General features: G+C 36.0%; 1 protein-coding gene and 1 non-coding gene across 2 annotated transcripts in view; both read right to left on the bottom strand.

Moving 5' to 3' along the window:
• Positions 1–22,601, bottom strand: part of ABCB11 (ATP binding cassette subfamily B member 11) — a 91,355-nt gene that overhangs the window by 65,189 nt on the left and 3,565 nt on the right. Inside the window, exons 2-5 of the mRNA XM_049616086.1 lie at positions 16,214–16,316; positions 14,683–14,704; positions 12,128–12,179; positions 11,106–11,344 (exon numbers count right to left, since the gene is read on the bottom strand). Coding sequence (XP_049472043.1) covers positions 11,106–11,344; positions 12,128–12,179; positions 14,683–14,704; positions 16,214–16,289 — 389 coding nt within the window. The 5' untranslated portion in view covers positions 16,290–16,316. The remainder of the gene's footprint in view (positions 1–11,105; positions 11,345–12,127; positions 12,180–14,682; positions 14,705–16,213; positions 16,317–22,601) is intronic.
• On the bottom strand, positions 22,195–22,303 carry LOC125911949 (U6 spliceosomal RNA). Its single transcript, XR_007454528.1, has one exon. It is a non-coding gene; the product is annotated as a U6 spliceosomal RNA (small nuclear RNA).

Here is a 22,601-nt window from a genome sequence, read left to right as displayed (position 1 = left end):
TACAGGGTATGTAGTGAAATATTGTGAGGAAAGACTTCTAAAGGACCAGTTAGTCCATATTGCTAATTTTCTGTTTGTGACATGAAATTTGGGTGTCCAAAAACAGACAACTATGAGTATTTGTCAGAAAGTTTTACTTAAGATTTCCTGTGGTGCGTTCCTTCTCCAGACACTCTAAGCAGAGGTGATAAAAGGTGTCTCTGTCATGAGAGACACAGCTGCCATTATAAACAAACCTACTCAGACTGAAAGTACTGAGCACAGACCCAGCTCCAAGATTTATTGCGGAAAACTCCCAGAGAATTATATCACTAGGGGATGGTGTGGATAAGCACATGAGTAGTTTATGATTCCGTTCACTCTTGAAGCAGCCCAGAGATGAATGGTTAACTTTTTTATTTTATTCTTGGGAATAAGAAGTTATTAGGGTTTTACTTGAGAATATTTCTGGAACAACAGAACAGATCTATCAGAAAAAACTGCTAGGAAGGAAAAGAACAGGCTGCTTTGGTTCCTTTCAGTGCACATCAAATTTTCTTTTATCATCTGGTGGAAAGTTTTCTTGTGGCTGTAAAATCCTGGAAAGGATTCTTTAAAGTGTGGGGGTGATTTGGACCACCAAATGGGCGCCTTTCTTTTTAACAGCAAAATTGACATACATTTACTAGAGTAAATTCAGATTCCCTTGGTTCATTTGTTTAAGGGAGAAGAGGGCAGAAAGATGGCAATTAAAGGGGAAAGGTAAGAGATATTTTACAAATGATTAAGATATGAGGGATTCTTACCTTCTTGCCCTTTATGAAAAATAAATTCACCATAAAATCAAATTACTCAATTTATACTTCAAGGTTTCAGATTTACTAAACCCAGAGGGTTTTCATTTTCAATACCTAGGAGGTCTTTATGACAGGGGGCATTGCTTAACACGGAGTCTTCCTTTCAATGGTTTTCATGCATGGTAGACCCAGTAGTACTGACACTGTAGAGTGAACATCAGTGGCAACTCACAACTGACCACCACAGGTTGGCAGAAATGTGGCCATGTCCTACTCTCAGAATGATGGAGGCTCTGTATTGTTTAATGCACGGGACATCAACCTGTGCACAAATGGCTGATCACTGAGTAAAGCTGCTCTGCACAACACCCATACACGATGGCTTACTGCCAGAATGGCTAGAGAATCTATGACAATTTCCAGAATGGCTAGAATTCCCTTTCCGAGAATCTGACAATTTTTTTTTCACCCAGGAAGCCATTTGTTTGTTTTTCATTAAACTTTTCATTTCGAGGCAAGTGTATATTCTCATGCAATTGTGAGAAATAATACAGAAGCATTATATATGCCCTTTGGCAATATCTTGCAAAACTCTAGGACAATATCACAACCGAGATGTTGGCATTGATGTAATCAAGATCAAAACATCCTCATCACCCCAAGGATTCTTCATGTTGCCTTTTTTACATCTACACATGCAGCCTCCACTCCCCCCCTTAACCCCGGGCTACCACTCATCTATTCTCTAGTGCTATAGGTTTGTCATTCAAAGAATATTATAAAGTGGAATAAAGAATATTATGTAACTGGAATCACACAGTATGTAACTTTTTGGCATTGGTTGGCTTTTTTTCACTCAGTATAATTCTTTCATCAATTATTTGCTCCTTTTCATTTTCAAGTACTATTCCGTGGTATAGATGTATCACAACTTAACCACTCACCCATCGAAGGATGTCTGGGTTGTTTCCAGTTTTTGTCTGTTACAAGTAAAGTTTCTATAACCTTTGTGTACAGGTTTTTGCATGAATGTTAGTTTTAATCTCTCTGGGATAAATCCCCAACAGTAGAATTGCTGTGTTATATAACACTTGCTTACTTATTTATTTATTTATTTATTTATTTATTTATTTATTTGCCAAACTGTTTTCCAGAGTGGCTGCGCCATTTTGCATTTCCACCAGCAAGGTATAAGTGATCCAGTTCCTCCACATCTTCACCAATATTTGGTGTCATCACTATTTTTATTTTAGCAATTCTGATAGATTTGTGCTGATGTCTCTTTTTGATTTTAATTTGCTTCCCTAACCGCTAATGTTGCTGAGTATCTTTTCATGTGCTCATTTGCCATCTTTATATCCTTAGTGAAATATCTTTTCATGTGTTTTCCCCATATTCTAATTTGAATTTTTCTAACCACTGAGTTTGGAAAGTTCTTTATATTTTCTAGATCTTAGCCCTTTGTTAGATATATAGTTTGCAAACATACTCTCCCAGTCTGTAGCTTTTCTTTTTCATTCTCTTAACAGGGTCTTTTGCAGAGCCAAAGTTTTTCATTTTGATGAAGCCCAATTCATCAGCTTTTCTTTTTATGGACTGTACTTTAAGTGTCAAGTCTAAGAGCTCTTTGTCTAGCCTTAGACATAAAAATGGTGAGCTACACATTTTTCTAAAAGTTTGGTTTATTTTTTACATTTAAGTCCATAATCCATTTTGAGCTATTCTGTATATGGGTTCATTTCTTGCCTATGGATGTCCAATTATTTAGGCACCATTTGATAAAAAGTTTGTATTTCCTCTCTTGAATTTCTTTTCCACCCTTGTTAACAATCAGTGGGACATATTTGCACTGGTCTATTTGAGTTCTCTATTCTGTTCTTCTGTCAATACAACACAACCTTGCTTTAGCTATATAACATATCTTGAAATTGAGTAGACTGTTCCCTCACACTTTATTCTTCTTTTTCAAAGTTGTTTTAGATATTCTAGTTCTTTTTTTTTTTTGACTTTTCATATAAATTTTAGAGTAATCTTGTCTCTATATACAAAAATATCTTGCTGAGGGGGTATAGCTCAGTGGTAGAGCATTTGACTGCAAAAATATCTTGCTGAGATTTTAATGGAAATTTTATTAAACCTGTATTATCAGTTTGGGGGAAATGAGATTTTTCTTATACTGAATTTTCCAATTCATTAACAATATATGTCTCTTCACCTATTTAGATCTTTGATTTCTTTCATCAGGATTTTACATTTTTCAGCATGTAAGTCCCATATATGTTTTATTAAATTTACAACTAAATACATTTTTTAAGCAATTTTAAATGGCATTGTGTTTTGAATTTTGGTGTCCACATGTTCATTGCTAGTATGCAGAAATAGTACTAAATTTTGTATATTTATTTGGTATTTTATGACTTTGCCAAACTCCTTTACTGGTTCTAAGATATTTTCGTAGATTCTTTGGGATTTTCTATGTCCACAATAATATCATCTTCAATATAATTGGGTGTGTTTCTTCCTTTTAGGTCTGTATTTTGTTTTCACTTAAAACGTTTTTGATTGTAATAAAAAATACGTAACATAAAATTTGCCAACTTAGCCACTTTTAAATGTATACTTCAATAGTGTTAAATATTAAATCAGTATTCCTTTCCTTCCTTATTGTATAGGCTAGAACTTTGAGCACTGTGTTGAATAATAGTGGTGAAGGCATATATTCGTGCCTTGTTTCCAGTCTCAGGGAGAAAGCATTTAATCTTTCACTTTTTTTTCCTTACTTTGTTTTTATTTTTAAAAATTTTTTTTAAATGTTTTTAATGTTTGTTTTTGAGAGGGAGAGAGAGAAAGAGAGACAGCATGAGAGGGGGAGGGGCAGAGAAAGAGGGAGATAGAAAATCCAAAGCAGGCTTTGTGCTGTCAGCTCAAGGTTGGACATGGGTCTCAGGCCCGCCACAGGAAGATCATGACTGGCGCCGAAGTTGGATGCTCAACCAACTGAGCTACCCAGGCGCCCCTCAATCTTTCACACAAAAAAGCTGTGGGACTTTTTTGTAGATGTTCTTTCTTAAGTTGAGGAAGTTCCTTTCCATTACTAGTTTTCTGAGAGTTTTTGTTATGAATGGGTGTTGAAATTTTAAGTGCTTTTTCATCTTCAGTGAAGATCATCATGTGGTTTTATATATTAGCCTGTTAATGTGGTAGATTACGTTCACTGTTTTTCTAATACTGAACCACATGTGCTTCTCTAGAATATACTCTACTTGGTGTGTAATTCTTTTTTATATATTGTTAATTCTATTTGCTAGTATTTTGGTACCGTTTTGCATCTATATTCATGAGGAATATTAATCTGTGCTTTTCTTTTTTGTAATATTTTTGTCTGGCTTTTGGATCACAGTAATACTAGCTTCATAAAATGAATTAGCTACTCCTTCTTATTATCTGGAAAATATTGTATAAAGCTGGTGGTATTTTTTTTTTTTTTTTTTGAAACATTAGGTAGAATTCTCCAGTGAAATCACATGGGCCTGGAGATTTCTTTTTTTAGAGTTTTAAAATTATAAATTCAATTTCTTTAATAGGGCTATTCTAATTATTTGTATCACATTGGGTGAGTTGTGGTAGTTTGTTTTTGCAAGCAATTGGTTCATTTTTCTAAGTTGTCAAATCTATGTGTGTAGACTAGTTACAGTAGTTCCTTGTTGCTCCTTTGATGTTTGCAAGGTCTACAGTAATATCTCATCTTTCACTCCCAGCATTGGTCATTTGTGTCTTCTCCCTTTTTCCTTTGTCAGTTTTGATAAAGTTTTGCCCATTTAACTGATTTTTTTTTCAAAGAACTAGATCTTTGTTTCATTGATTTCCTGTATTGTTTGTTTTTATTTTTATTATACCCTCTCATCTGCTTTCGGTGGACTTATTTTGCTCTTTTCCGAGGTTCTTAAGTTGGGAGCTTAGATGTTTAGTTTGAGATGTTTCCTTTTTCGTAATGTATGCATTTAGTGCTATAAATTTTCCTCCCAGTACTGCATGAACTGTGTCCCACAGATTTTTACATTTTGTGTTTTCCTTTTCATCTAGTTCAATTTTTAAACTTTTCCCTTGACACTTCCTCTTTGACCTATGAATTGTTTAGAAGTGTACTGTTTGATTCCCAAGAATTTGGGGGGTTTTCCATTTATCTTTCTGTTACTGATTTCTAGTTTGATTCCATTGTGGTTAGAGAATTCACTCTATTATTTCAATTATTTTATATTTTATTTCAATTATTTTATATTTATAAGCAAATTGAGGTTTGTTTCATAGCTCATAGGGTATGGTCTGTCTTGGTATGTGCTCTGTAGGCACTTAAAAAATGTGCATTATGTGGTTGTTGAATGGAATGTTCTATACATGTCGTTTAGATCCTGTGGCTGCTGGTATTTAGCTCTTCTATATCCTTGATAATTTTATGTCTAGTTGCTCTTTCAATTGTGGAGAGATGGTAGTTAAGGGTTCTACTATATTTTTGATTTGTCTATTTTTCCTTTCTGTTCTGTCAGTTGTTGCTTCACAAGTTTTGCAACTCTGTTTGGTGTGTATACATTTAAGATTGCTGTGTCTTCCTGGCAGATTGACTTGTTCACCTTTGTATGACGGTCCTCTTTGTCTCTGGTAAATTTCTTTATTCCAAAATCTAATTTATCTTATATCAGTATAGTCATTTCTGCTTTCTTTTGACTAAGGTTTGCATGAAAAATATTTTTCCATGGACTACTCAAACTGTTTTTATATTTTTATTTCATTTTATTTAAGTAATCTCTACATCCAACATGGGGCTCAAACTCACAACCCCAAGATCAAAAGTCACATACTCTACTGACTGAGCCATCCGAGGTGCCCTCAAACATTTTTTAAAATTCAAAGTTGATTTACCTGTAGTGTTTTTGAGTATATCTCTTTGTATAGCTTTTTTAGTGGTTGCTCTAGGAGTTATGTTATAAATATATATATATATATATATATATATATATATATATATATATTGCTTATTATAATCTGCTAGTGTCATTTTACCAGTTTGTATGGAGTGTAAAAACACTACCTCCCTTTATATACCCTTATTCTCCTCTGCTAATACTATAATTATCTTTAATATTTCCAAATCAAATTCACATCAAACAATGTTACAATAGGATGATATCAAACAGTGTTGGCAGTTTTTACTTCCACCTTTAAAAATAAGTCAGAAAATTCAAGCGGAGGAGGAAAGTCTACTATGTTTACCCATGATTTTGCTTACTATGTTCTTCCTTCTTAATGTCCAAGATTATTTTTATTATTTCCTTTCTGTTCAAAGAGCTTCCTTTAGCCATTCTTAAGTCAGCTGGCAATAAATTCTCTGAATTTCCCTCGTCTGAAAATGTCTTGATTGTCTCTTCCATGGAGGTTGTGATGAATGTCCTGACCCTCTGATCCCACGCAAGCAGGCAGGGAGAGAGGTTTCTCTTTACAGTAGGGGTGCTTCAACTCTCTACATATTCTTCACTGATACCACAGAGGTGGGGTGGGAGACAGACACAGCAGGGGCTCAGTGATACCTGGTAAAGGTGGAAGCCTAGGCCCAACTCAACCTTTGCTAGCATGGGTAAGTGTGAGGTTATGTAGTGTTTTTTGTTTTTGTTTTGTTTTATTTTCCTGTGGTATTGGCTTGAGTAGAATAGTGATATAGTTATTGCCTGAGATTTTTCTGTTAGGCTGCCTCTTTGTGGTCTACTATCTAGAAAGAGCATAATTTTATTAAGTCCTTTGTGGTTTGTGCTCACTGGTTTTTCCAGATTGCAGCTTTCCCAATACCCATATGTGGTACATATGAGGCCTAAAAATAACCCAGGGAACTCACAGTCATGTCATGATTTGAGTCCTGAGAACTCTAACCTTCTTTTATCCACTTTTTAGACTACTATGTTTGTTTTATATGTAATGGATTAAATAATCCAATCAAACAGCAGAGATTGTCAGACTGGATAAATCTAAAAAACAAACAAACAAACAAGCTCCAACTGTAGACTGTCTACAGGAGACACATTTTAGATTCAAAGATACGAACGAGTTAAAAGTAGGATGGAAAACGATATGTCACGGCAAAGAGCAACCATAACAAACCAAGAGTGGCTGTACCAATATAAGACCAAATAAACTTTTAAAAATTGTTATTGGGAATAAATGTTTTGTGATTATAAAAGGACCAATCTATCATAAGATTATAACAATCAGAAGATTATAACAATTATGAACATATATTCATCTAAAAACAGAGTTCCCCAATACATGAAGCAAAATCTGACAGATTCAAGAGTAGAAATAGGTAGTTCAATAATAATAGTCAGAGATCGCAATTCTATACTTTGCATTGGATAGAATAACCAGGAATAGAAGGCTTGAATAACACCACAAACCAATAGACCTAACAGAAATCCTTTGAACATTCCATTCAATAACAGCAGACTGCATGTTCCCCTCAAGTGCACATGGAGCACTCTGCAGGAAGACCCATGGTAAGCTGTACCAATCCATGCTACAATATGATGAACCTTGAAAATATTATGCCAAGTCAAAGAAGCCAATCACAAAGGACCACATATTGTGGGATTCCAGTTGTATGAATTGTCCAGAATAGGCAAATCTACAGAGCCAGAAAGTAGATTAGCGGTTGTCTAGAGCTGAGGGGGGATGGGAGATGGGAGAGTGACAGCGAAAAGTTTCTTTCTGTGGTAATAAAATTGTCCTAAAATTGGGGCGTCTGGGTGACTCAGTCAGTTAAGCATCTGACTCTTGATTTTGGCTCAGATTGTGATCTCATGGTTATGGGATCAAGCCCTGTGTCGGGCTCTGCACTGACAGCTTGGAGCCTGTTTGGGATTTTCTCTCTCTCTCTCTCTGTCTGTCTGTCTGTCTCTCTCTGCTCCTTGCCCACTCTCATTCTCTCTCTCAAAATAAATAGACATTTTTAAAAATATTCTAAAATTGATTGTAGTGATAGGTGCACAACTGTAAAATACAGAAAACCATTGAATTATGCATTTTAAATTGGTAAATTTTATGGTGTGTGAATGTATCTCAATAAAGCTGTTTTAAAAACTGTATGGTTTTACAGTGTTTAAATTCAACACAGTGTTTGAATGCATACACTAAACGTACATTGCTAAGAAAACAGACCAAAATCCAAGAGAAGGTACAGGCTGATTTCTACTTTGACACATTCATATGTGGGGGAAATAAAGAATCATATTTCCCAATGGCTGTGGTAGTCAGCCTCTACAGAGCCCCTAATCATTCTTGTCTCTTGGTTTCCACACTGCTGCATAGTTCCTTTTCAAATTGTACCAGGGTTGGTCGTGTGACCAGTAGAAAATGGCAGAAACGGACACCTGGGTGGCTCAGTGGGTTAAGTGTCTCTTGATTTTGCCTCAGGTCATGATCTCATGATTCATAAATTTGAGTCCTGTGTTGGTCTCTGCCACTGACAATGCAGAGCCTGCTTGGGATTCTCTCTCTACCCCTCTCTCTGTTCCTCCTCTAGTCTCTCTCTCTCTCTCTCTCTCTCTCTCTCTCAAAACTAAAAATAAACTTTAAAAAAAGAAAGAAAATGGCAGAAATTATGGTATGTCACTTCCACAATAAAACTTTTGGGCTTTGTGGCTTTTGTTTGAATTTTTACACTTTAATTGGATAAAAGAAAATAAAAATAAGCTGCACTGTGGTATTTGGACTGCTTGGATTTCCCTTCATTCATCATGTTTCATTCTTTTGCCATATTATTTGACTATTCTGAGCAAATAAATTCTGATAAGCTGTTAAGGAAGCTTGATGTTCCATAATACTTTTCAGCATTATTCACTGAGAGCTGTTTGGAAGGCTTTGCCTAAAAATTCCACCCAATGAATTACAATTCATATGTAGAAACCAACCAGTGAAATGAAAAAGCAAAACCAGCTTCTACCAATAAACATGCATGCTTATGTTGATAAGATCATGGAGCAACCCTGTCCAAGACCTGTACACCTATTATAATAGGTAGAGAAATTTTACTTTAACGATATGCTTTTTCCAAGAAGGAAAGTTGCAAAAGAGTTGGGTAATTTAGGAGACACGTTAACTACTTACAGTAAGAAAATGTCCTCACCCTTGTCTTCTGCCCCACCCAAGTCCATTTTCACATTGATCTTAACTAACGCCAAAGCTAAACAAACATTTACTCAGAAGAATAAAGAGTAGTCCCATCAGTGACCATAGTCACTCACAATTAAAAAGTATTCAACTCATCAAAGGAGTAAAGAAAAGGCCTGAGAAGGGTTGGGATCTACACAAGTTCAGATACCCATATGAAATTTTTAAAAAGGACAAATATCCATTTAATGTTTTGCATCACATGAATTCAGCAGAAGCCAATGAACTTCTGAAAGCCCCTATTTGCTCTGCACAATGTGCTCACCTTTGAGTATATAATCCAGTAAAAATGAATAAAGTATGACTAAGGGATAGCCATAGGAAATTCTTTTCTAATGAATGTTGGTGATGCAGACGTTAAAAGTGGATTCATTCTTTAAATCATCTAGTAAATATTTATAAGCACTTGGCATTGTGGATAAGTCTCAAATTTTAGCCCCTCTAACATTTATTTCCAAATATTAAGGCATGAAGAGATATGCCTTCAGGAATTTTCCCTAGAAAATTTTACCTTTATGAGTGTTAATGATTTGGGTCAATGTACATCATATCATAAGTCTGAATGCATTTTTTCCAAAGAGGGAGGCAATTAACATTACATTTTGTAGTCATACTACTCAATTCATTTTTGTCCTCCAACATAAATGAAAGACTTTTAAAAGATTGTCATTGACAACAGCAACTCTTTTATGCAAACTGTTCCAAATTTAGAAGAAAAACATGTATTTAGGCTTTAGGAAATTTATTTCTCATGAGTAGGCTTATTATTTTTTAAAAGGTAATTCTGCACATTGTATGTTGTCCTATATTTTCCTGTCAAGCACTAACCAGTTGTTACTACGTATTTATTTCAATTGTCTTTGATTTAATGATGATTTTACTGACTAGACCTAAATGCCATGAAGATAAGGACCATGGCTCAAGATAACCACTGTATCCTTGAGGTTTACAAAGTTCCTGATAGGTAGTTGGTGTTCAAAAAATTTTGGTTGAATGAATGAGTGAATGAAAGACCCTAACAGTAGATAATATTATGGAAGAGTATCAGTGATGTAGGAGGATTAGTTCATAATCTAAATCAAACATGTAGGGGTGCCTGGGTGGGGTTCAGTTGGTTAAGCATCCAACTCTTGATTTAGGCTTAGGTTCAGTTCGTGAGATGGAGTCCTGTGTGGGCTCAGCACAGACAGCATGGAACCTGCTTGGGATTCTCTCTGTCTTCCCCTCCCCAGCTCTCTCTCTCTCTCTGTCTCTCTCAAAATAAATAAACAAACATTAAAAAAAACAAATCAAACATGTAGAAAAAATTTTAGATGAAGGTAAAAAATGTAATTTTGTTCGAGGGAGCCCCTCCAAGTGTCTCCCAAGGCAAGATGTGCCCTGCCCTTGGCTCTTGAACCTGAGTGTGTGACTTCATACATGCAAATGAGCTTGTTCTGGCCCTGAAGCAGTGTGAGGCTCACTGCAAAGTCCATGCTATGATAGTGAGTCAACACTGAACACTATGGACTCACTGATTTCGGGCTAATCACAAAATGAACAGTAGCACGGTGAGTTCTGGCTAATTCTGCATGGCTCCCTTCTGTTTGCTGCAGCATCACACAACTCTTGCATAGAAACTCAACTACTGAGACCAGGGGCCCCTACTCCAAGTCTTGTAGCACAACAATGAATTTCCCATTATAAAAAGAAGGCTGAGGATCAAATGGAACATTAGCCACAGTCACAGAAGCTAAGAAATGGAAAGTAGTTAAGTGACTAACAAAAGTCTTGAAAATGAGACGTGAGACATGACAAAGACTCAAATAAAATTCATGGCTCACTTCCCAAGTATATTGGTAGTGTTCATCCTCAAGCCTATAGTCTACCAAGTGGTTAAATTTGGCTGTCACATTTAATAGGCAATTTCCAGTTCTATTTTTTTGTTAGAATTTAAAAACCTGGTAAGATAGGAAGAACTTTAGGAGGGAGTAATTTGTAGAAATACAGGTTGAATTTATGTTTCTGTTTGTTCTATGCTGGATATCAATCCAGTTCAGCTAATAAAATCCCACTTACACATTTTGAATTATAATTCAACATATAAACAAAAAAGGTTAAACATAAAAAATAGCCTACCCACAACGCGTTCCATTTGTCATATTCTGGTTAAGGGAGCTGTTGATCCATACTATGGTGTTGTTTACACATGCTTTTCCAGGGATCTTGAGTTCTTGTAATTCAGTGTCATAGTCAATAAAAATATCTGTCATTGTGCCAAAAATGAGGAGCAGGACTGGATGGGATAGTCCATGGAGAAATGCACATAAACTTCCCACAAACATCAGCCAAATGTCAGTCGTTGAAGAAAATCGAAACTTGAAAAACAAAGGATTCAGAGATCATCTATGGGTGAAAAGCAGGGGAAGTAGGAGGACTATTTAATTTTAGTTACTAGATTCTGATAAATAGTATTCAGCACCAAATTTTATGGGAATCATCTTCATTGAACAATAGAGTTTTCACTAACTATATAAAAATAAGTGGTATATCAATTATCTAAGACAGTAGACTCTTACATTTTTAGTTTGTTATTTCTTTCCTAGTCTCTGAATTCATTCTCTTTACCTCAAGAACTGACTTCAGTTCTTAGGTATTGATTCACAACATAAATGGGAAGTGATCAATGGCATTGATGAGATTGCCATGTAGAAATATTGTGTGGGGCATTCACCAGTAGCATAAATTGGCTCCCAGAACTGACACTGACAAAGAAGAGTGCCTATTTTTGCCTAGAAATGTCTCTACCTTGTGAAAATTTGGGGTAAATACCTACACTATGGAATTTATATAGATATGTCATAAGAGTAAGTATACATAATATAGTTACTGTGATAATTTTCCTTACTAAAATAATAATTATGGGCTTAATGGTTATTTTCCAGGACACTTTTCTGATCTACCAGATAGGATTTATGTGTTTAATTAGCGATATATTTCTAATTGCCATTCAGCATGTTATCCCATGGACAACGTTTATGACTGAAAACGTGAACACTGTACTTAAAAACCTGCCAATGACTGAAGATTTAACACTCCTCCATGATCTGAACAATTTTCCATTGCAAAATTTATGTCAAAAATCAGCACAATTTTATTACCAGTTGAAAGAAGCTAACTTGAGTGCTGTCACCTTTTTTCTCATCTTGTAACCTGAGGAGAGAAACATATGGATTTATAGACCATCCTTTCCAAAACAAAGAGAAATTCTCCATAGGTGGTGATTTTATGAGACATCCTTTAGTAAGAAATAAAGTCCCCACTGACTGAGAAATTCTTGCCAAACCGGGCATCCTAAAAACAAACTTTTATTTTTCAGATTTACCTCTTCTAGAGATTTTGGTATAGCTCTATTTCATGTTGAGCAGAAAGTCAGTGAGGTTTTTCTGAGAGATATTGAGAGAAAATGAAAAGTCTCTATACTCCCAGTTTATATTAGCAATAACTATTGGATTTCATCCTTGACCCTCAGCCTGTTTCTATCACATTTCCTTGTGGGCAAGTGGAGGTGGTTGGATTAGCTGCTTTAAAGCTTCCTTCTAGCACTTAAAAATTTTAAAACTACATTAAATAGTACCTATACGATGGAGAAGTTTTTAACAACTCCTATACTTCCCATAAAATCATATTTCCTTAGTATTTCTTACTCATTTCACTTCTCATAATGTTATATCTAACCCATATTTGACCTTCTCGACTCCAGGGATCTCTACTTCACCTGAGTCATCCCTCACGGATACACCCTGGGCCTTTCTTTCAACAGAAACTACTCCCTTGACACTCTGGGACTGACGATGCATCCTGTTTTGTCACTTCCTTTCTCCTTCTACACCATTTTGTCATCTCAGTTGTGATCTGCAGTTCCTTAAACCCTCATTAATTTTCAATTGCTAAAAACCTATCAGGATTGTGCTTCCTTCCCCATGCATCCCAGCTCCCACTGCCAGCCATTTGGACCACACTCTTACCATCATCCTCAATCCTTTTCCCCACCTCCATCTTTGGAAACGCCCTCATCTCTGCATCCATCCACTGTTTGCCCCTCTCCACCTGAAACCAGGCTGTGGGGCCTGAAGAGGTTCAAGACCACCTCTTCACTGTGTAAACTGATGCCAACACATGCCATGCCTAGCAGTCAGCTGCCCTGACGTTCCCCTCCAGCTCACAGTAGAATCCCAAGTCTTTGCTGAAAAGTCCAAGGCCCTCCACGGTCTGGCCAATTGGCTCTCTGACCTTGTCTCTTCCTACTGCACTCCAATTCTCTCCACCCGAGCAACCTGGCCTCTTTGCTGACCTTTGTTCATGCCAAATTTATTCTCATTTCTGACCATTTGGACTTGTTGTTTCCTCCTGACAGAATGCTTTTTCTTCAGATACTTGCATGGCCAACCCCCACATCTCCTCCAGATTTTCCCTCAAAAGTCACCTTCTCAATGGGACCCTCCCTGGCCAAAGCCTTTAAAATTTCAAATTTCTCCCCACATCACTTCATATCTCCATTCCATGTTTGCTTTTTTTTTTTCCTTAGAAAGACAGTGATCGATTATCACTAGCTACCATGCTATGTATTATATTTATTTATGGTGCTTATCATGTCATCCTCACTAAAATGTAAGCTCCTCAAGGACAGAGATTTTTGCCCAGTTTGTTCTTTTCTGTATCCTCAGTACCTGTAATAGTGTCTGACACCTGGTATGCATTTAATTAATATTTGTGAAATGAATGAATGAATGAATGAATGAATGAGTATGGTCTCCATCCTTAACTCAATCCATAACACTGTACTTCATCTGTCTATAGACTGTTCCATTTCCCTCCACAGCTTTCTCAGACTTTCACTGTGATCTTCTCATTCTACATTACCACATCTAACAGAAAATGTTCATCTCCTCTAAAAACCAAAGAACTCACTCAACCTTCCTGTTGATTATCTCTTTGCTGTTCATCTGTACCCACACCCATTTTCATCTTTTTTCCCTCCAGTGAGGAAAGTGTGGTTCCTCTAGGCCCAGGCTGACCTTACTACTCCTAGTCCAAAACTGCTGTTACCACATCCACCACCCCTCTCTGCTGTGAATTACTTAAAATTTCTTAAAGAGCTTCAACCTCCGCCTTACTACCACTTCTTTTTCAGGAACTTGCCTAGCACCTCCCTTCTGTCTTCTAAGTTAGACTCTATCTAATCCTACTCTCATGCCAATATATGATTAGCTGACATTTGCTTTGTATGAGAATTTAAACTTTTAAACCAAAGAGAAATATCTAACAATTAAATTTTAGGGTTCTACTATTTGCCTATGGAAAGAATTTGGGGTTAAGGGACCTCCCCTGTGCTCATGAAATATTACTTGTCCAACTTCACCTCTGCCCATTTAGGTTAGAAATTCTATGATGCTTCTGGGTGCACAGGGGAGATTTGGACCTAATTCAGAAGGGATCTTCCAAACAGTTTCTGAAATCAAATTACAGCAATGTTTTTTGCTTGTTTGTTTTTTCAAATTACAGCAATGATTTAAAGAGAAAAAGAATGGATCACCTATACCATTTTATAGGAAGTACAATGTGCATGAAAATATTATCTCTCTTTGTACCTTTAAAAGGAATATTAGGGAGTTAATCTAGAAAAAGATGATGCATTGTTGAAACAGTCACTTACCTTGAATTCTTATCATTGTTATCTGTCAGGATAAAAACAATGTACAAAGCAGTTAATAATAATGACACAATGAAACATAGTCATTAATAATTTTTCTCTGGGAAAACATTCCCACAAATTAATTTCACTCATGGAACATTGCAAAATGACTATTTGCTTTTTTTTTTTTTTTTTTTTAATTCTCTCTCTCTGTGTCTCTCATATTACACAAGATACCCTTTCAGGTTCAGGACTACTGGCTTGACTACATTTTTAGATATTTCTACAAGGTATGAGATATTGGTATTTTCTGAGCATCAACTGGAGACCAACATTTTTTAAGTTTATTTGTTTATTTTGAGAGAGAGACCATGTGTGAGCATGCACAAGTCGGGGAGGGGCAGAGAGAGAGGGGGAGAGAGAGAATTCCAAGCAGGCTCCACATTGTCAACATGGAGCCTGACATGGGGCTTGATCTCATGAACTGTGAGACCACGACCTGAGCTGAGATCAAGAGTCAGACCCTTAACCCTGAGACCAACCCTCAGACCCCTGAGCCATGCTAGCAACCCGAGACCAACATTTTTAAATTCGCTGAAGAAAATCTAATTTTTTTGAACTACCAAGTAAAATGGATATTTATTGTTTGGCTCCTTGGAAACATCAGAATTTATCTATTTAAAATTAAGACTACAAGTTAACTAGACAATAAGATGATGTTGACACTCCCATGCCAGTAGAAACCACAGGATTGAGCTGGATATAATTTTCCTCAGCTTAGGTCAGAGCAGATGGAGGGTAGGAAGTGAAAGTGGGGGTGCAGGGTCATGGGTGTAGGGAAGCAAAGGGAAAGGAGTTCAGGGTGCTAAGGTCAACCACCACCATGGGACAGCACATCCTGATTCCCTGACATTTTAATTAATGTAAGTAAGAGTAAAAAGGCATTAGAGTATAGATAGAGATCAACATCTTGGGTTTGGGAATCAGATAGAACTAGATTAGAATGATGGTTCCATCAATTATCAGTCATGTGATCTTTGCCAAGTTTAAAAAAATTTATTCAAGTCTAATTTTCTTCTTCTGCAAGATGTAAAATTATAGAATTCGTTTAAAAAAATAATAAATGCTTGGAATCACCTGCGCTCACTAGATGTTAGGTGCTAGTGCTACAGGTCCTCTTTCCCATTGTCTCATTCTAACCAGCACTGTCTTAGTATAGTTTCCCACTAAATTATTACTATTATAATCAATTATAACAGCTGAATAAAGGCAATAATAATAACCAATGCTGGAACCCTACTCTACTAAAAAAGAGGTATTTGTAGAGGAGATACTTTCATTTACCCACACTTTGTGCATTTTTACTTAGCACTTTCAGACATTCCATAACACAGATTCTGGAGAGAACTACAGATTTGTGGGTAAGAAATGCATCCCGTAATGGTTCTACATATTGTTGATTTTTCTCTGCCCCTTGAAACTTCACTAGCTTGTCTACTTTTGTTCTAACCTCTTTTTATATAAGAGACAGTAAGAGAAAAGGGCCACTTACATAATGTGTCTGACTCAAAACCATAATTCTCCTCTCCAAATTTCTTCACACTGCGAAGAATTACTGAGTCAGACATGGTAATTGCAATCTGCAGCCAATAGCCCTACAAAACAAAATAATCATTGCAATTATTTTTTCTCGTCTTAAACAAAATAGCCAAATGAAAGAACAATTTGGTACAAGAAATAACCTTCACTAACAATCTAAATCTTCACTAAAAATCATATTTTTAATTGGTTAATAACTCCATGAAAGAGCCTAATTATTAGGAAAAATAAAGCCAAACCATTGATTATGGCTTTCTCTATCTGATGAATGGATAGTTGCTTTTTATTTATTTGTTCTTTCTGCTCATTTTTCCTCCCTCTCTCCCTCCCTCCCTTTTCTTTCTTTCTTTCTTTCTTTCTTTCTTTCTTTCTTTCTTGCTTTCTTGATTTCTTGCTTTCTTGCTTTCTTGCTTTCTTTCCTCCCTTCCTTCCTTCCTTCATGAGTAAAAATAAAAACCACTGGCACTACACAACCAACTGGTGACATTCTTGGGTCACTGTACTGAACCAACTACACCTAAATACTGGTGGGTAGCCTTCAGTGCTTCTTTGTAAATGCAACTCCTAGATCGAGGATATGGTGAGTCTGGCATGGACCAGAGGAACAGCTACCCACTCATTTTACAAAACAAGTGTAAACTTGACATCAAAACAAACAAGAATGATATAAGAAAAAATAGAATTATAATTACTTTTGAAAATAGATTTAAAATTGTTAAATATGTTAAGTATAATTCAGCAGTTCATGAAAAAAACATAATGAACAATGTTGATTCCAGGAATGCAATGATTGTTCAATGTGAAAAAACTTGATCATTTTGATAGATGCAGAAAAAGTATTCAACAAAAATCAATATCCATTACTGATTTGTAAAATACTATAAAACTAGAGAAATCATTATCTGCAACTCCAATGAATAGATTTTGGGTAATGATCGGCAATGAACACTAAACCCTTTAAATGAGATACTGGCAAAGATTAACAATGCAAAGTATTGTGAAGATGTAGAGGGAAGACATTATGTTGATTCATTATCTCTCCTTAAGCTCCTCTTGGCTCTCACAATTTCTTGTACTTTCCTTGTTTTTGAAGACCTTGACAATTTTGAGGAGTATTGAACTGTTATTTTGTAGACTATCTCCTAAAGTGGGACTTATCTGATATTTTTCTCAGGATTAGATATGGGTTGTGTATTTTAGGGAGGAAAACCACAGAGGTAAAGTACCCTTCTCATGACATCATATCAAAGGTACTATCAATGTAATGGTACCTATCAACATGATTTTAAAAAATAAACTTTAAAGATAAATTCAACATTAAGAAATAGAGTGAGAAATATTATTTAATTAAATAGTTTATGAGGTCAGTAAAGATAAAAAAAACTACATGAAGCAGATTCAAAATTCTTTTATTCAACAACAAAATTTGCTCAGTATTTTGAGAATATATTCTCAATGCAGAGAATGCAATGTTCACTGGTTATATCATTTTTTTTTTCAGGATTTAAAGGGTTTTTATTATAATTTCATTTATGAATACAAAGTTTATATATTATACAGAAAATATTCATAAAGTATTCCTGATAGAATGAGTTAATCATATTGGTTTATTTTTTTTTTTAATTAAAAAATACTTCATTGTTAAAAACGCTAACCATCATCTGAACTTTCAGCAAGTTGTAATCACTGACCACAGATCACCATAACAAATAGAATAATAATAAGAAAGTGGAATTTTGTGAGTTACCAAGATATGACACAGAGACACAAAGTTAGCAAATGCTGTTGGAAAAACAGCAGTAGGGTTGCTGCAAACCTTCCATTTGTAGAAATTGCCACATTGGTTATATCATTTTTGAAATTTTAACAAAAATTTGTTTTTCAGAAAGCAAAGAAATTCTTTGATAATGAGAAAATAAATCTTCAGAATATTTATAATACTGAGTCTCCTAATTTTAAAATAAGACTTTAAAAAATCAGTCTTCAATTATTTTTTCCTGGCTTAGCTCTTCATTTAAAAAGGTTTCTTTCTACTGGTGTGCAAATATTTGACAACATTTAGACCCCAGTGGTGTAGTGTCTTGCCTGTGAACTTCAGAGTCTCACTGATCCTGTGGTCTCACTCCATGTTGTTGAAAACATTTTTTAACCTCTCTCCAGGCTCTGAATTCTCCATCATTCAAGTCAGTGATGGTGATGGTGATAAGATGTACCTTGCGGGACTAGTATGAAAATGACATGAAACTGAGTCTGTACATCAGCTGGTCCAAAGGGAGAAGACAGCTAAAGTTCCTTTTGGCTTTCAAGCCTAGAGACTCTCTCCCCTGCCCTACTTCCCACCCTCCCTCTGGGGTCACTTGTAGTAAGGCACCCTCTATTAAGGAAGAGAATGATGGTCAACCAACGTACTCTTTTCATTTTCCGTCTCTGTTCCTCCACCAATTCCGTACATTTGTTTTCATATTAGGTTTGTTTGCATTTTGCTTCTTTCTGAATGCAATGATTTTTGCGATCTCTAATTTACTATTAAAGGGTAATGTTTTCAAACACAAAAATTCACACATAGCATGGATTTCCTCCCTGTAGCATTGACCTGTAGCAGAAGACCACTGGGAACACAACTGTAGTTGAACAATCTGAATTTATTATTCATTGTAGTGAGGGAGAACACATGGTAGGGACCACATGGTGTCTCAGTAAGAGGGTTTTAGGATGAACCTATCATAGGAAGTGGGCTTCAATTAGGTGATTTGGGAGAGGATTCAAGAAAGTAGGCATCTGCTCTAGATTGAATGTTGTCAGAAAGCCAGAGCAATTTCATGATTGGGTAAAGAAATAGTCACTTATATAGCAAGAGAGAGGGATGTTTGGTATTTTTGCACAATGACTTTATTTTTACCTGTGCATGAGCAAAATTATAGACTGGCCTTGCTTTGTTTCATTTTTATCCTGGTTTCAGAGTGACTTTGTCTGAGATTGGTGGTATGGTTAATTTTATGTATCAATTTGAGGGGGCTAAGGGATGCCAGATAGCTGGCAAAGCGTTATTTTTGGATATGTCATTGGTGGTGTTTCCAGAAGAGATTAGCATTTGAATCTGTAGATTACCCTCACCAGTGCAGATGGACATTATTCATTCAATCCTTTGAAGTCCTGAATAAAGCAAAGAGGCAGAGAAACCAAGGGCAGAGAAACTAAATAGATGTTTTTCTAAAAAAGACATACAAATGGTCAACAGGTACATGAAAAGATGCTCAACATCACTCATCATCAGGAAAATGCAAATCAAAACCATAATGACATAGCACCTCACATCTGTTAGAATGGCTATCACAAGAAGACAAGAAAGAACAAGTGTTGGTGGTGATTTGGAGAAAAGGGAACCCATGTGCACTGTTGAGAGGAATGCAAACTGGTTTAGCCACTATGGAAATCAGTATGGAGTTTCCTTAAGAAATTAAAAATAACAACTATCAAATGATCCAGAAATCCCGTTTCTGAGTATATACACAAAGGAATTTAAAATAGGATATTGAAGAGATATCCACATTCTTGTGTTTATTGCAGCATTATTCACAATAGCCAAATATAGAAATAACCTAGATGCCCATCAATGGATAAATGGGAAAAAAAGATGTAGTATATACATATATATGTATACACACACAAACACAGCATATTAAAAAACTATGTATATATACATGTACATACAATGGAATATTATTTAACCATATGAAAGAAGGGAATTCTATCATTTGTGACAACATGGATGGACCTTGAGGGCATTATGTTCAATGAGATAAGCCAGACAGAGAAACACAAATATTGTATGACATTGCCTATATGTGGAATCTAAAAAAGCTAAACACGTAGAAATAAAGAGTAGAATGGTGGTTACTAGAGGCTGAGAGGTGGAGGAATTGGGAGGATGTTTAAGGGTACAAGCTTGCAGCTGGAAGATGAGAAAGTTCTGGAGATCTAATGCACAACATAGTGATTATAGTTAACAATACTATATTGTATATTTCAGAATTGTTAAGAGGCTGTATCTTAAGTGCTCTCACCATAAAAAAGAAATGATAATTATGTGACATGATGGAGGTGTTCACTAAAGCTATGGTGGTAATCATATAGACGTATACGAATGTATCAAAGCAACCAGTTGTACACCTTCAACTTATGCAATCTTGTATGTCAAATACACCTGAGTAAAAAATTAATCGATTTTTTTAAAGGCCAGTAAAGGAAAAATTAGCTCTTTTACTTTAGCTGGAACATCCATCCTTTCCTGTCCTTGCATACTAGAGCTGCTTCTTCTTGGAACTTTGGTTGGTTTGCTCAATCAGAAATGGAAGCTAGTTGCCTTATTTCTGCCCAGTTCAGGAGTGGCAGTGATGACTTTTGAAGGCCATTGTGTTGAAACAGTTTATTACTTGCATACACTCACAAAGACAATGGCATTTTTATAATGCTAAGTTTGGGAAAGTGCAATGAGATACCAAAATTATTAGAATGAGTAAACAAAAGCCTTGCTTGTGATATTTTCCAGGAAAGGCACTGTTTCCACAATGAGATGTTAGATGAATTGTCTCGTATCATTATAAATGTAGAATGAAACACTGGTATTATTAGACCATGTTTTTTTCCTACTGGTTAGTTCCCTTTTTATTAGATAAGATCCTGGGAGGCATAGCAGATAATGGAGAATATCTTGGCCAGTTTCTGGAACCCTAGCAACACAGTGGGAATCTAGTTTTCAGTGATAAACAAGTTTGTTTCACAGGGTCACGAGAATGTGTCTTCCTCCTCACCTGGTACATTCCATGATTTAAGAAGGCTATGGTGTTTTGTCACATTATTTCTCCCCACTAATATAAGCAGATGTAACATCATCTAATTCTATTCCCTCAGCTGTTACCTATAACACCTAAATTAGAAATTTGGTCTTGAGCTTCCTGAAGCATGTGAAGGGTTCTTGGGTATAATATGATGCAGGAAGTTTTAATTAAGGTAACTTAACTTACAATAACAAAATTTTACTTTAACACAAAAGAACTCAGAATTAAAAATAAGGTACCATGCATGCTATTTCATTTTTACTCTGTATTTTCATAAAGTAAATTACTTTAATCTCCAAAAAAATCTCTTTGGAAACATTTTGAGAATTTTCAAGTCCTCCAGAAATATGGTCTTCCAATAAACTTAGAAAATCTAGGAATTAAAAGTTGGAAATCAAGATTTCTAAGCACTGCCTGGCAGACCTTGATTACCTAATTGTGAAAATCCCAAGATTTTTAATTGTCCATGCCAACACCACTGTCCCTCTCTGCTAAATGGCATGTGGTCTATGTGCAGACAATCTGTGCTTCTGTATAACTATCCAAGGTTGAAGTTTTCTTTTCTTTGATAAAATGTGTAATCCTATCAACACAGAGGACAGTCTCCTGACCTTTATTGGTAGATACATCACAGATATTTGTATGTTAGAACACTAGCAATGGGGCACCTGGGTGGCTCAGTCGGGTGTCCGACTTTAGCTCAGGTCATGATCTCATGACTCGTGCGTTCAAGCCCTACATCAGGCTCTGTGCTGACAGCGCAGAGCCTGAAGCCGTCTTTGGATTCTGTGTCTCTCCTTCTCTGTCCCCCCTCCCCTGCCACTTGTGCTCTGTCTCTCTCTCTCTCTCTCAAAAATAAATAAAAACATTTTAAAAAATTAAAAACAAAAAAAGGAAAAAAAGAACACTAGCAACAATATTCTGGAAGACACTGTTGGGGAGGAGAGAAAGGAGACAGAGACCAACACCTGAATGAATTCCCTGAGAGAACCTAGGGCATCGACAGACCTCAGAAAGAGGGATAAGTAAGCAGTGCCATGGGGGGCTTGAGGTTGTCAAAACTGGAAGAGATAGAGTTCTTTTTTTTTTTTTTTTTTTTTTTATGGAACGCTTCACCAATTTGCGTGTCATCCTTGCGCAGGGGCCATGCTAATCTTCTCTGTATCATTCCAATTTTTTAGTATATGTGCTGCCGAAGCGAGCACGAGGAGATAGAGTTCTATAGCCATGTCAGGAACAAATAAAAAAATCCAAAGAGTACAAAGTGTCAGTGCCCACCATGGGCCATTACACCAAGGTTGCTAAATGTGACTTCAAGACACCAGTATGACTATTGATGCTGCAGCAGAACTGAATAAGAAGAAAGAAAAAGAAAGAAGAAAGAGAAAGAAAGAAAGAAAGAGAAAGAAAGAAAGAAAGAAAGAAGAGAAAGAAAGAAAGAGAGAGAGAAAGAAAGAGAGAAAGAAAGAAAGAGAAAGAAAGAAAGAAAGAAAGAGAAAGAAA

The sequence above is a fragment of the Panthera uncia genome (assembly GCF_023721935.1).
Source record: "Panthera uncia isolate 11264 chromosome C1 unlocalized genomic scaffold, Puncia_PCG_1.0 HiC_scaffold_3, whole genome shotgun sequence".
In the NCBI taxonomy this organism is placed as follows: Eukaryota; Metazoa; Chordata; class Mammalia; order Carnivora; family Felidae; genus Panthera; species Panthera uncia.
The sequence above is the reverse complement of the archived record's forward strand: the minus strand, read 5'-3'. Positions and strand labels throughout refer to the sequence as shown.